The sequence below is a fragment of the Acanthisitta chloris genome, unplaced genomic scaffold, assembly GCF_000695815.1.
Source record: "Acanthisitta chloris isolate BGI_N310 unplaced genomic scaffold, ASM69581v1 scaffold5446, whole genome shotgun sequence".
In the NCBI taxonomy this organism is placed as follows: domain Eukaryota; kingdom Metazoa; phylum Chordata; class Aves; order Passeriformes; family Acanthisittidae; genus Acanthisitta; species Acanthisitta chloris.
Window position 1 is genome coordinate 73,060 of NW_008679698.1, and position 11,569 is coordinate 84,628.

The 11,569-nt window shown below is 46.8% G+C and overlaps 1 protein-coding gene across 1 annotated transcript in view; it reads left to right on the forward strand.

The window, feature by feature from the left end:
* Window positions 1–11,569, forward strand: part of GDPD5 (glycerophosphodiester phosphodiesterase domain containing 5) — a gene marked incomplete at its 5' end in the record, with an annotated part of 43,128 nt that overhangs the window by 22,671 nt on the left and 8,888 nt on the right. The window contains 4 exons of the mRNA XM_009077403.1: window positions 3,603–3,753; window positions 5,007–5,225; window positions 7,026–7,183; window positions 8,813–8,960. Of these exons, the coding sequence (XP_009075651.1) occupies window positions 3,603–3,753; window positions 5,007–5,225; window positions 7,026–7,183; window positions 8,813–8,960 (676 nt within the window). The remainder of the gene's footprint in view (window positions 1–3,602; window positions 3,754–5,006; window positions 5,226–7,025; window positions 7,184–8,812; window positions 8,961–11,569) is intronic.

Genomic DNA, 11,569 nt, shown 5'->3' on the forward strand with positions numbered 1-11,569 from the left:
TTCAGATTCTTGTTCCTTTTCTGAGCTGTGTTTTGGTTTGCATGAGTTGTAGAAGTGCAAAATGGCAGAGCTTGCATGAGGGAGCAGTAATACCTACTACTGGTGATTCCTCAGTTTGTCTCAGGTCCAGTTATAAACACAAGAAAGACTCAAAGCAGATATTTTTTGTCCTGAGAGCCTTGGGGGTTTGTGTTGATGGGAAGATATTTTTGCCTGGTGGAAGATGGACTTCTGAAGTTTAATTGTTAATTGCTTTACTCTGCATATTTTTTGAAAGAAAATGATTTAAAAACTAAAGGAATTTTTTCCCATAGGGGAGTGGAAGGTCATTGTGGAAGAATAAAGTGTGAATCAGGATGTATGTTACATGATTCTTGTTCTTTCCAGAATTAGTTCATGAACTGTGGTGAAGTGACAAGTACTTGTCTGTTCAGCTCACAGATGAGCACTTGGCTCATGTGGCTGAATCAGTTGCTTCCATTAACACTGACCAAGGAGAAAGGTGGATTTTTGGGAGGAGGAGAGCTGGAAAAGCTCCAAGAGCTTTCCACATTGAGCACTCCAAGCATCTGTAGCTTAAACAATGCCCTTGATGGCCCAGTTGCCTGAGCCTTCTCTGAGACACTCAAGTGTCTTTAGAGAAAGAGAATTCCATTGACTTCCAAACTGAAAAGTTGAGGTATCAGTGCAGCTGGCAACACCTTTGGGAAGCCTTTGTGGCATAATACCCATTGCTCTTTATCCCTTTGAAAGATATTCTCTATGCCTGTGGCTGGATGGGTCCATCCCACCTGGGATGTCTTCCGGAACATCCCACTGGAATGTTTTCATATTCTCCTAGGCACATATCAGCCATGGGTGGGCTGCTTGGACATGCACTCAGCCCCAGTGTGTCCTGCTCCCTGCATATTACACACCCCAAACCTGGTGGCCCTGCTTGTAAAGCCAACTTTGCTTCAAGCAGCAGGAACATGGAATCATGACCAGTGGAGAAGGATCTGGAGGTGCTGGTCCGCAGCACCTGAACATGAGCCAGCAGTGTGCTCAAGTGCTCAAGAAGTCCAATGGAATCCTGGCTTGTACCAGAAATAGTGCAGCCAGCAGGACTAGGGAAGTAATTGTCCCTCTGTACTCGGCACTGGTGAGGCACCTTGAGTCCTGTGTCCAGCTCTGGGCCCCTCACAACTAGTAGGACATTGAGGTCCTGGAGTGAGTCCAGAGAAGGGAATGGAGTTGGGAAAGGGGCTGGAGTATAAATCCTATGAGGAGAAGCTGAGGGAGCTGGAGGGGCTCAGCCTGGAGAAAAGGAGGCTCAGGGGGTGACCTTATTACTCTCTACAGCTCTGTGACAGGAGGTTGTAGCCAGGTGGGGTCAGGCTCTGCTCCCAGGTATAAGTGACAGGTCAAGAGGACATAGTCTCAAGCAACCTGGTCTAGTGGAAGGTGTCCCTTCCCATGGCAGGGGGTTGGAATGAGTTGAGCTTTAAGGTCCCTTCCAACCCAAACTATTATGAGATTCCATGATAAAGATGAGTTCATGCTATGGCAGTAGATTAAACCAGTTGGGAGCCATCATTGCCAAGTACTGTGTCCAGTTCTGTGCCCTTCACTCCAAGAAAGACATTGAGGGACTGGACCGTGTCTAGAGAAGGGCAACGCAGGTGGAGAGGGGTCTGGAGCACGAGGAAGGGCTGAGGGAGCTGGGAGGGCTCAGCCTGGAGAAAAGGAGGGTAAGGGGGAACCTTCTCCCTCACTACAACTCCTTGACAGGAGGCTCAGCCAGGTGGGGATCAGGCTCTGCTCCCAGGGAACAAGGGACAGGACAAGATGAAACAGCCTCAAGCTGCAGCAGGGGAGGTTTAGGTTGGACATCAGGAGGAACTTCTTCCCAGAAAGGGTGATTAGACACTGGAATGTGCTGCCCAGGGAGGTGGTGGAGTCACCATCTCTGGAGGTGTTTAAGAAAAGACTGGACATGGCATTTAGTGCCATGATCTAGTTCACATGGTGGTGTTAGGTCATAGGTTGGACTTGATCTCAGAGGTTTTTTCCAACCTGACTGATTCTGTGAATCACTGCATGTTCTTCTCTCTTCTATTTCCTCCCACATCTCTTCTAAAGCTCCAGTTCCTGTCTCTGAATTATTCTTTCAAACCTATGCGTGCTAACACCTTCTGGTTAACCTTGAGTGGTGTTGAGTGACTCTGTGATGGGAAGGGTTGGAAGGGAGGGAGCAAATGTTAAGTGCCTTATAGGTTTTCCACGCTGTGGTTAAGGCTTCATGGTGTCTGGTGATGTTCTTCTATGAGATGTTAAGGCTTGAGCTCCTGTGTCCTTTAAACACTCCACACTCTTCATTCTGCAGTTGCTTAGCATATTTCCTTTCTTTCTTCTTTTTTAACTGTATTTATTAAAACCCCTTCTGATTGCAGCAGCATGGTGTGGTACTGAGCATGGGATTGCTGTGTCAGCTTTGGGCTGAGGGGGAAGTAGTTGGCACAGCACATGCTAGAAATAGCAAATAAAGATGCCCATGACCTTTGTGATAAGGTACTTGTGCAGGCAATGGGAAAGCTGAGGCAAAGTTTCTTGTACCATCTAATATGGGGTTTAATTTTCCCTCTAGCCCTTGGGGAATGAGTGCTCTGGGTTGTCTGTTAATTCAAATGGAATTTGAATTTCAACCCCATCCCCTTTCCAGACCTTATCTGAGTCTTCTGTTATGAAGATGTGCTCCTTGCTTTGGAAAATATCACTGTTATCGGGCTGCCTGCCCTGGGTTTGTTGTGATTTCTGAGTGTAGACAGCTGCCTCCATGCCCTTGATAGAAACCATTATTGCTCTGTATGGTGTTACCACTGATCTAGTCACAGAAAGATCTAGTGAAGGAAAGATTAAAGAGGTTTTTCTACCTTTCCCACAACCATTATTCTGTAATATCTGAATTAAACCCCCAGAGCATGCGTTTGGCTGTTCAGTTTCATCTGACAGGTGAGTTTTCTTCCAGATGCATGAACTCAACAGCTCATGTGGGCATGGCAGTTCCCTGAAACCAATTTTCAATTGAAAAAGGCCATTTCAGAGCCATTTTGGTAGTTTGGAACCTTTGCATCTTGCTGAAAGCTTGTGAACTTAATGTTCACATGTACTCTCAGAGCCTTTGAAGATCTCACTCATCATCTGCTGTGAACAGTTTGTGGATAGTCTGTGTGTGTCTGTACATCCAGGAAAGCCTCTGATGTTTTGTGAAGCTACAGGTGCTGAGAAACCTTTGGTTAGCAGGAGCATCGAGGGTGGGTGTTCTTGTCCAGGCTACCTGAGTTTGATACTAGAAGTTTTTGTGGGGAGTAGTGGAGAGGAGGAAGGGATGGATAGGGTTATGTCAATGTATGAATGACTGCCAGCATCTAGCAGATATTTAAGACATGTCTAAGATTTCCTCTGGGTGCACCTCATCTCAAGTGACCTTGGAGATGTGTTAAGCTGGTTGGGATCTTCACAAAAATTGTGATGTGAAGCCATGAGAGAGGCTGGAGGGGGAACAGGCTGTGTGCATGGGTGTGCATCTCCACCTGTAACAGGGCCTCTGGTTATCTCTGCAGCTATGATGGAGTGCCATTTCTGATGCATGACAAGACCCTCAGGAGAACAACAAATGTGGAAGAAGTGTTTCCAGACAGGGCCTACGAGCACTCTTCCATGTTCAATTGGACTGACCTGGAAAAGCTCAATGCTGGAGAGTGGTTCCTGCGGGTGCGTACCATGGAGAGGGTGTCCTGGAGCCATGGCTGTGGGATAGACACCCCTTTGAGGTGGAAAGGTGTTGATCTATCTCCTTGGTGGTGTGGTCTGAAGTGCAGCTAGACCAAGCGTCCATGAAGCACATTTAGGTCTGTCTCTACTAAGCTTAGATTTGGTCTAAAAGACTTACTGTCTTTCTGTGCCTCTTCTACCACCTGGAAGAAGGGTCTTTAATGCCTGGTTGTCACCACAAAGAACTTCCAGACCCCCAGGAGGGTGAACATGATTATAAAGAGGACAGAAAAGACAACATGTTATATGCTGTTCCTTTTTCTTGAATTTACTTCTGGAGACAACCATCTTTACAAAGGAAAAATCAGAAATTCAGCCTTTGAAGTCCAGAGAAAGAATTGCTGTGGGATGGGCTTGACCTGTCCTTCAGTGTGCAATCAAGGTTGCAGGTGGGATTTCTTCTTGCCAAGCTGCTCTCTGGCCAGTGGCCATAACCTTCATGGAGAACACTAGCTGTGGTGTGGAAGGAGGGCAGCAGCACTTGGGCATGCTCATTGAAGCTTGATCATGGCTTGCTGAAGTGCTGCTGCAGCAATACAAGCTCAGGGACCAGTTGCAGATACTTTGGGTGCTTGTCTGGTGCAAGCCTGAAACCACCATAACTTCACTGCTGAAGTTCTGATCCTAGCTGGGCTGGAGGTGTGATAGGGATCTCTGAGCTGCACAGAGACTTGCTTGGCTTGCAGATGTTGTGGGGAAGCAGGAAATGTGCTGCTTGCCAGTTGAGGAGGGCCAAGACATCATCTGGAATGGGATGTACTTTGAAGCAGTCATTCCTGAATGTCCTTAAATCAGGAGCCCATATCTTCCAACAGCCCATAGCTCCTGTCTGATCACTCTTAGTCATATAATAGCTGGTCTTTTTTAGTTTTGGATCCTGAAGAATCCTTGGTGATTGTGTACACAGTGTAAGAAAGTACACTTTTAGCTTACTACCTTGGAAAATCAAATTATTGCCCTATAGCTTTGCTCTTCCCCTGAAAATGGGGTAACCTATCCAGCACACCTTCCTTTCAGGAAGGATCTGTTACCTCCCCTTAGATACAAAGAAACACTTGAGCAGAGTGTAAGATGGTCATCAAGAGTAGCTGTCAGCATGCTGTGCTGCTGCAAGGTGGGAGGGAAAAGGGTCTTCACCTGTACTGGGAGTCTGGACTTCATGGAAGTAATACTGGGATGTGCTTTGTCTTCAGAACGACCCTTTCTGGACAGTTGGGTCTCTCTCAAGGTCTGACTACTTGGAAGCTGCTAACCAGTCAGTCTGTAAGCTGGAAGATATGCTAGAGGTCATTAAGGATAACACATCGCTCATCCTGAACTTCCAGAACCTGCCATCAGCTCATCCCTACTACAGCAGTTACATCAACATCACCCTGGAAACCATCCTGGCATCAGGAATTCGGCAACAGGCTGTGAGTCCTGGAGGGGTTGGTGATGTTGCCTTCCTTAGGGTTTTCCTAAATCCTTCATAGCACCTGGAGCTATACTAATGTTGCTATGACTGGTAGATGGAGGGATGTGATAATTCCCCTTACTCAGCAATCACAGAATCCCAGACTGGTTTGTGTTGGAATGAACCTTAAAGACCATCTCATTCCATCCCCCTGCCGCGGACAGGGACACCTTCCACTAGACCAGGTTGCTCCAAGCCCCATCCAACTTGCCCTCGAAAACTCCTAGAGATGGGGCAGCCACAGCTTCTCTGGGCAACCTGTGCCACTGCCTCATCACCCTCACAGGTGATTCCTTTCCAATATCCCATCCAACCCTGCCCTCTGGCAGTGGGATGCCATTCCCCCTTGTCCTGTCCCTCCAGACCCTGGTCCCAAGTCCCTCTCCAGCTCTCTTGGAGCCCCTTTAGGCACTGGCAGAGGCTCTAAGGGCTCCCTGGAGCCTTCTCTTCTACAGCTCCAGCCCTCAGAGCATCTCCATGACCTCTTCCAGCAGCTCCTTGTCCTTCTGCTGTTGGTGCTCCAGAGCTGGAGGCAGCACTGCAGGTGGGTCTCAACTGCCTAGAGCAGAGATGCAGGATTTCCCCCCTCACTTGCTGGTGATGCAGCTCAGGATAGGATTTGCTTTCTGGACCGCATTGTACAGTACAGGATAGGTTTTGATAAACTGGGGCAAGTCCTGCAGAGGCCACTAAGCTGGTCAGAGGCTGGACATAGGCAGAATGGCTGAGGGAATGGAGTCTCTTTATCCTGGCAAAGAAAATACTTTAGAGAGCTGCTGTGAGATCTCCCCAGTATGTACAAGGAAATTGTTGAGAAGTTGAACTGAAGCTCTTCACTGAGCTGCATGTCAGGAGGGTGGAAAGCAGTGGTCATACACTGAGACAGGAGAGGTTCTCCTTGGGTGTGCAGAAACTAATTCTCCCTTTTTTTATATGCCCCTTTAAGTACTGGAAGGCCACAATGGAGATGAAGAGCAGGAGAAATATAGTCAAAATATGGATGTGGAGTTTTGAAGTGGTATTTCTCACTTAGGTTTTTGGTTCCCTACTGAAAATGGATATGGTGCTTCTGTGCTGCTCTGATGGTTTGGTAGACGAGTGTCACTGAGTTAAGATCAGGCTTGGAGCAACCTGGTCTAGAGGAAGGTGTCCCTGCCCATAGCCAGGGGTTGAAATGAGGTGACTTTTAAAGGTCCCTTTCTACCCAAACCATTCTGTGATCCGTTTTACACCTGGCAGCTAAGCATGTTAAGAGCAATTGATTCAACACACTTTCACAGCATGGTGTGAATTTAGGGAAATCCTTGCCCTGGGTGGGAGTAGATAAAAGAGGATGAATAAAACTAGTCTTAGCCATGGGATCACAGGAGGCTTCTCCCCTGCATCCTGCCTGCACTGTCCACATGTCCTTAGTTCTCTCTATGCCCTGAACTGAGCAGGGAGGACAGGTTTTCAAGGACATACCATGTCTCCTCTCATGAGCCTTTGGCCTGATCCCTTTTTATCTCAACCTTCTTCACCTCTAAGATTTCGTGCATTACAGTCCTTGGGCTCAAGGATAATCCTGAAATACATTTGATTAGAGATGTGGGAGGCTGGAATTGTCTCCTAGAGAATCTGTATGGCAAACAAGGCAGTGTCTCATGTCATTTTGCTTTTGGCCTGGTGTCCACACTGACTGTCTGCAAAGCTGCCTTGTGTTACCAGATTTGGGAACCACCTTCACCATTGCCTGTCCTCTGTCTCACTCCCTCCACAGGTGATGTGGCTGCCAGACATGGAGAGGCAGCTGGTCAGACAGATTGCCCCAGGTTTCCAGCAGACATCTGGCCTCAAGCTGGATGCAGAGCGCATGAGGGAGAAGGGCATCATAAAGCTCAACCTGCGGTACACCAAGGTCACGAACGAGGATGTCAGGTACAGCCCTGCTTGGCCACTTTGAGATAGCCCACATGCATCCCTGGTCCAGCAGAATCCTTTCCTGAGCATCCCAGGATGTCCTATCTGCACAGAGATAGCTTTTCAGATGGACTTGCTCATGAAAGCTTGAGCTGTGCAAGCTTTTCCCTGCCCATCATCCAGAATCCAGGCTGTTCCTGGGAGTGCACAGCTGCCTCTAACATCTCTACATGCTAATTCAGTATATGATGATGCTCTTTGAAATACAAATGTCTGAATTGGCTGATTCTTATTACAGTCTCAGCTCTGGGGAAAAGTGAAGGCTTTTCACACTGAGTCCCTCTGAGTGCTGTTCCATTCTCATTAGCAGCTGCCCTTTGCTTCTGTTTGGCTGCACTTAGAGTTGCTAACACAGAATTTTGAGTAGTCTAAAGTCTGGATATGCTTTCAGAATTTTCTCTTTGCAGAGAATTCACCCATTTCATTCCTGTCCTGTATCAGCTATTCAGACTGATCATCTCTCTAATGAGACTGGCACAGCATGGGGCTCCTCTGGTCCAGCCTATATTTGAACCTTGAAGGGTGGTGTCTTCCCCTAGCTGCCAGCAGTTGGTCTTAAATTGCCCTTAAAACCAAGTCTCTGCTTTACCTGCAGGATAATTCCTACTTGTTTTTCTCCTTACCTGTTTGCTTCACCTCATGGACAGGCCCCTGTGCCAACTCACTCATCTATCCCAGCTCATCAGCCCCAGTCTCTCATCAGTCTCACCTCAGCTATCTCCTGACCTGCCACCTGAGTGTTTCTTGAACCCTGAACATCTTGTGGTCCCCAAACCTTGCTGCAGTCCTGGTTTAATACAGTTCTCAATCCTCCCCAAAATCTGCACCTGGATGTAACATTGCTCCAACCACTTCTGCCCTTGAGCATCCCTCTGTAGCACCTTGATCCTGTTGTGAGCTTTGAGATGTCCACATCTTGTGGCCTTCCCACATCGAAGTGTTTTGCAAATGTTAAATTGCCAGGATTAATCTGTGCTGTTCATGTGAAGGAGATGGCTGATGCTTCTGCTTCATAGATAAAGAAACAGAGCAATTTATGCAAATATCTAGGTACCAGGGAGTCCACTGCAGCCCCTGTATCCCAGCTTGCTGTTTTAGCTTCTTGGTAAATGACCTCAGGAGACTGGAACACTGTGTAACTCTGCAACAGTCCCCAAAACAAGGGCATGGAAGTTGTAGGAATTGATGTTGGAAAAGGTCTGTCAGATTTTAATTAAATAAATTGCCTATGAAATGTTACAGGTGTCTGAGCCAGATGCTAATTTTACATCAATGTGATGAGGTGGTTGTTACAAAAACACGCCATGTCCATCATTCACGGGGAATGTTCTGAGATGTTTTGTGGCTTGGGTGAGACAGCAGCCAAGAAGTGAAGAAGTCTCTGGAGTTCAAACCACTGGATTGCAGTGCCCTTGGGTTGCTCATGAAGGGATCATGCCCTGTTAAAAACCGTATTTCATGCAACTCAAACCCAATAAATCTACCTGTGATTACAGCTGAGGTTTGATGGCATGAGCACTCCTCTGGGAGATGAGGGTATGAGGTTTGGGGGGGGTCTTGCATCTCATCTAGTCTGTCTCCTCGCAGGGACTACACCATGGCAAACCTCAGTGTGAATCTCTACACGGTGAACGAGCCCTGGCTGTACTCCATCCTGTGGTGTGCTGGTGTCCAGTCGGTCACCTCCGACAGCTCCCACATCCTTCGCAAGGTGCCTTTCCCCATCTGGCTCATGGTAAGCACAATGCCTTGGGAACAAACCCTGGAAGGAAGAAATGTGGTGGAAGGGTGTACACTGGAAAAAAGGGAAGGGTTGAACACTGCAGCCATATGTCTAGTGGGATTTTCCAGGAAGATTTGGTTAGGTTTAATGTACTGTTGGGCTTGAGGGTTTTCCCCCTCTGTACACCTCAGGCCTGAGGTAACATAACTCTGGAGATGCACCTGTGTAAACCTCAGCCCTGAGATGGTAATGGGTCAATGCTCCTCTTGCACCATCCCTTCACATAGCCTCATTTCTCCCCATACACGGTTTGGTTTGGGGTCCTTGGAGATTGTGTTTCATGTCCCACTTAACCCATGTGATCATTCAGTTTTCCCCTGATGAAAAAACATCTTTCCAGACCTGCTGAGCAGCTGTTAGAGTTGGAGAAGCAGGCACACAGGTGAACCAGCAAACCAAGCTTCTCAGTTTTGGCCAAGTTGCAAAACTAGGTTTTTGCCTGCTTTTAATACCAAATTTAGAACAAGTTTTACCTCTGGCTGCCCCATTGCTGGACAAAGAGCAACTAGAGACCAAAGGGAGCTCCATTACGCAGCACATAGCCATTAAAGACTCTGAAAACACCCCTAGCACTTCAAATCTGAGCCAAACAGAAATATTCATGTTGGACTAGAGGGAAAATGATGAAATAGTTGCATCAGCATATTCCCAAAACAGAGCTCTGGAGAGGAGGTGTAAGCACATGTGATTGAGAGGCTGTTTTCTGATGACACATCCTATCAGGCTTGGGATAGGAGACAGCTGCTTTACCTGTTGCACTGGCAGATCTGCTTGGGAAAGGGGAGAATAAGATGAGCACAAGGAGAACTTAAGGTTAATGAGCTACCTGCAAGTTTAGCTGGAGGTAGGACCTCAAGACAACTACCTAGATGGATGGACATCTGTGCATGATGTCCTCAGCCTTCACTTAACCTACTGCTTGGCTCTGCCTGCACAGACTCACACTGGGGTGTGCTGAAGCTGAAGAATTGGAAATGGTTTTATAAAGGCTGAATCTGTTGGCAGAAGTGATCATCATTGTGTGAATTCTGCTGCTGCAAACATCTGTCCTCCACTCCAGCTGGCAGGAGTTGTGTGCACATCACTGGCAGCTCTGCACTCAAAAAGCCTCTCTGACAGTACTTGGATCACTCCTCCAAGGGTTTTCCCATCCGCTGCATTTCCAGCTCAGCCCTCTGAAAGAAAAATCCCTTAATTTCCTGCATGTTTAAGTGCCCAAGTGATTTATTTTAGCTATCTTTAGCTTCCTCCACCACATAGGAGGTATGACTTGGGAGCTGGAGCAAAACAGTTGCTTCTGCCAAGCTTTGCCTGCCCAAAGCCCTCAGAGACTTTGTTGGGCTTTATCTCCAGCTGAACAGTGCAATTCTGTTCCACTCCACTCACCCAGGATGTGTTTGCACTTGCAGAAATGTATTTAACTGGTATTTCAGTTGAATAAAAGGAAAAGCAAAGCAGAAAACGTGACAGTCTCTCTCCCCCCTACTCTTGATGGAAAGCTGCTGATGAGAAGTCATTGGACATGGCATTGAAAAGCTGAAGCTGGAGTTCAGGCCCCAGATGAATGTCCTTAAAGAATTGGGGGGGCAGTCTCTATGTTTCTGGGACCTTCTCTCAGAGCCAGGGTCTGAGTTGCCCTCTGCCCAGTTATGTGGAATCGATGAAGAGTTTGACAGGCTGCAAACATGAGGATTTCAGGAGTAGGACTTAGATTGGGTAAAGTTTATAAAAACCCCATAGTAATCCCTCTAAAACAGCCCTGCCTGAAAAAAAAAAAAAAAAGAGGAACTGCAGGTGAAATACAGGATCATGGAATTGTTTAGGTTGGAAAAGACCTCGGAGACTGAGTCCAACCATTAACCCACCACTGCCATATTCACCACTAGACTAATCCCCACACGTTCTGAACACTTCCAGGGATTGTGATTCCACCACTTCCATGGGCAAGTTGTCTCCTCAACAGATGTTTGCTGACCCATGCTCCCTCCTCTGAAGGCTGAGAGGAGTCATCTGCTCTCTGGGCACTCATAATAATGGTGTGTGTCGGGTGCAGGTCTTGGAAAAAGATCCAGTTTTTCCCTTTTGATTACCTTATAAAACCTTGGTTTGATACCAAGCACTTCTAGCTTTGAGCTTTCTGCAGGACTTAAAGAGAAATCAATGTATACCTGTAATCAGATGCTGGATTTTGCCCAGAAAGTTGGTTTCATGTCTACCTATTGCTTGGGGTATATCAGAGAAAATGAAACTTTTGCCACACAAGAGAACCTGTTGGATTCTTCAGTTGTGAAACACCAACAGTTGCATGGATGAAAAGTTTAGATTTATAGATTTTGCCCTAACTTAAGACTCTTGAGTTTTCATTCAAATTAGTTGTGATGCCAAGAAAATGTGAAGCATAATTTTGTGTCTGTTCATCCTGATAGATGCAAAAAATGTAAAAATAAATGTCAGGCCTCTGTAATTAAGACAGAAGACACAAGGATTAAATCTCCACTAGAAGCACTGGCTAATTAAAGCACAGCCCTGCTAATTTGCTGGGACACTCAGCAGAAAAACAA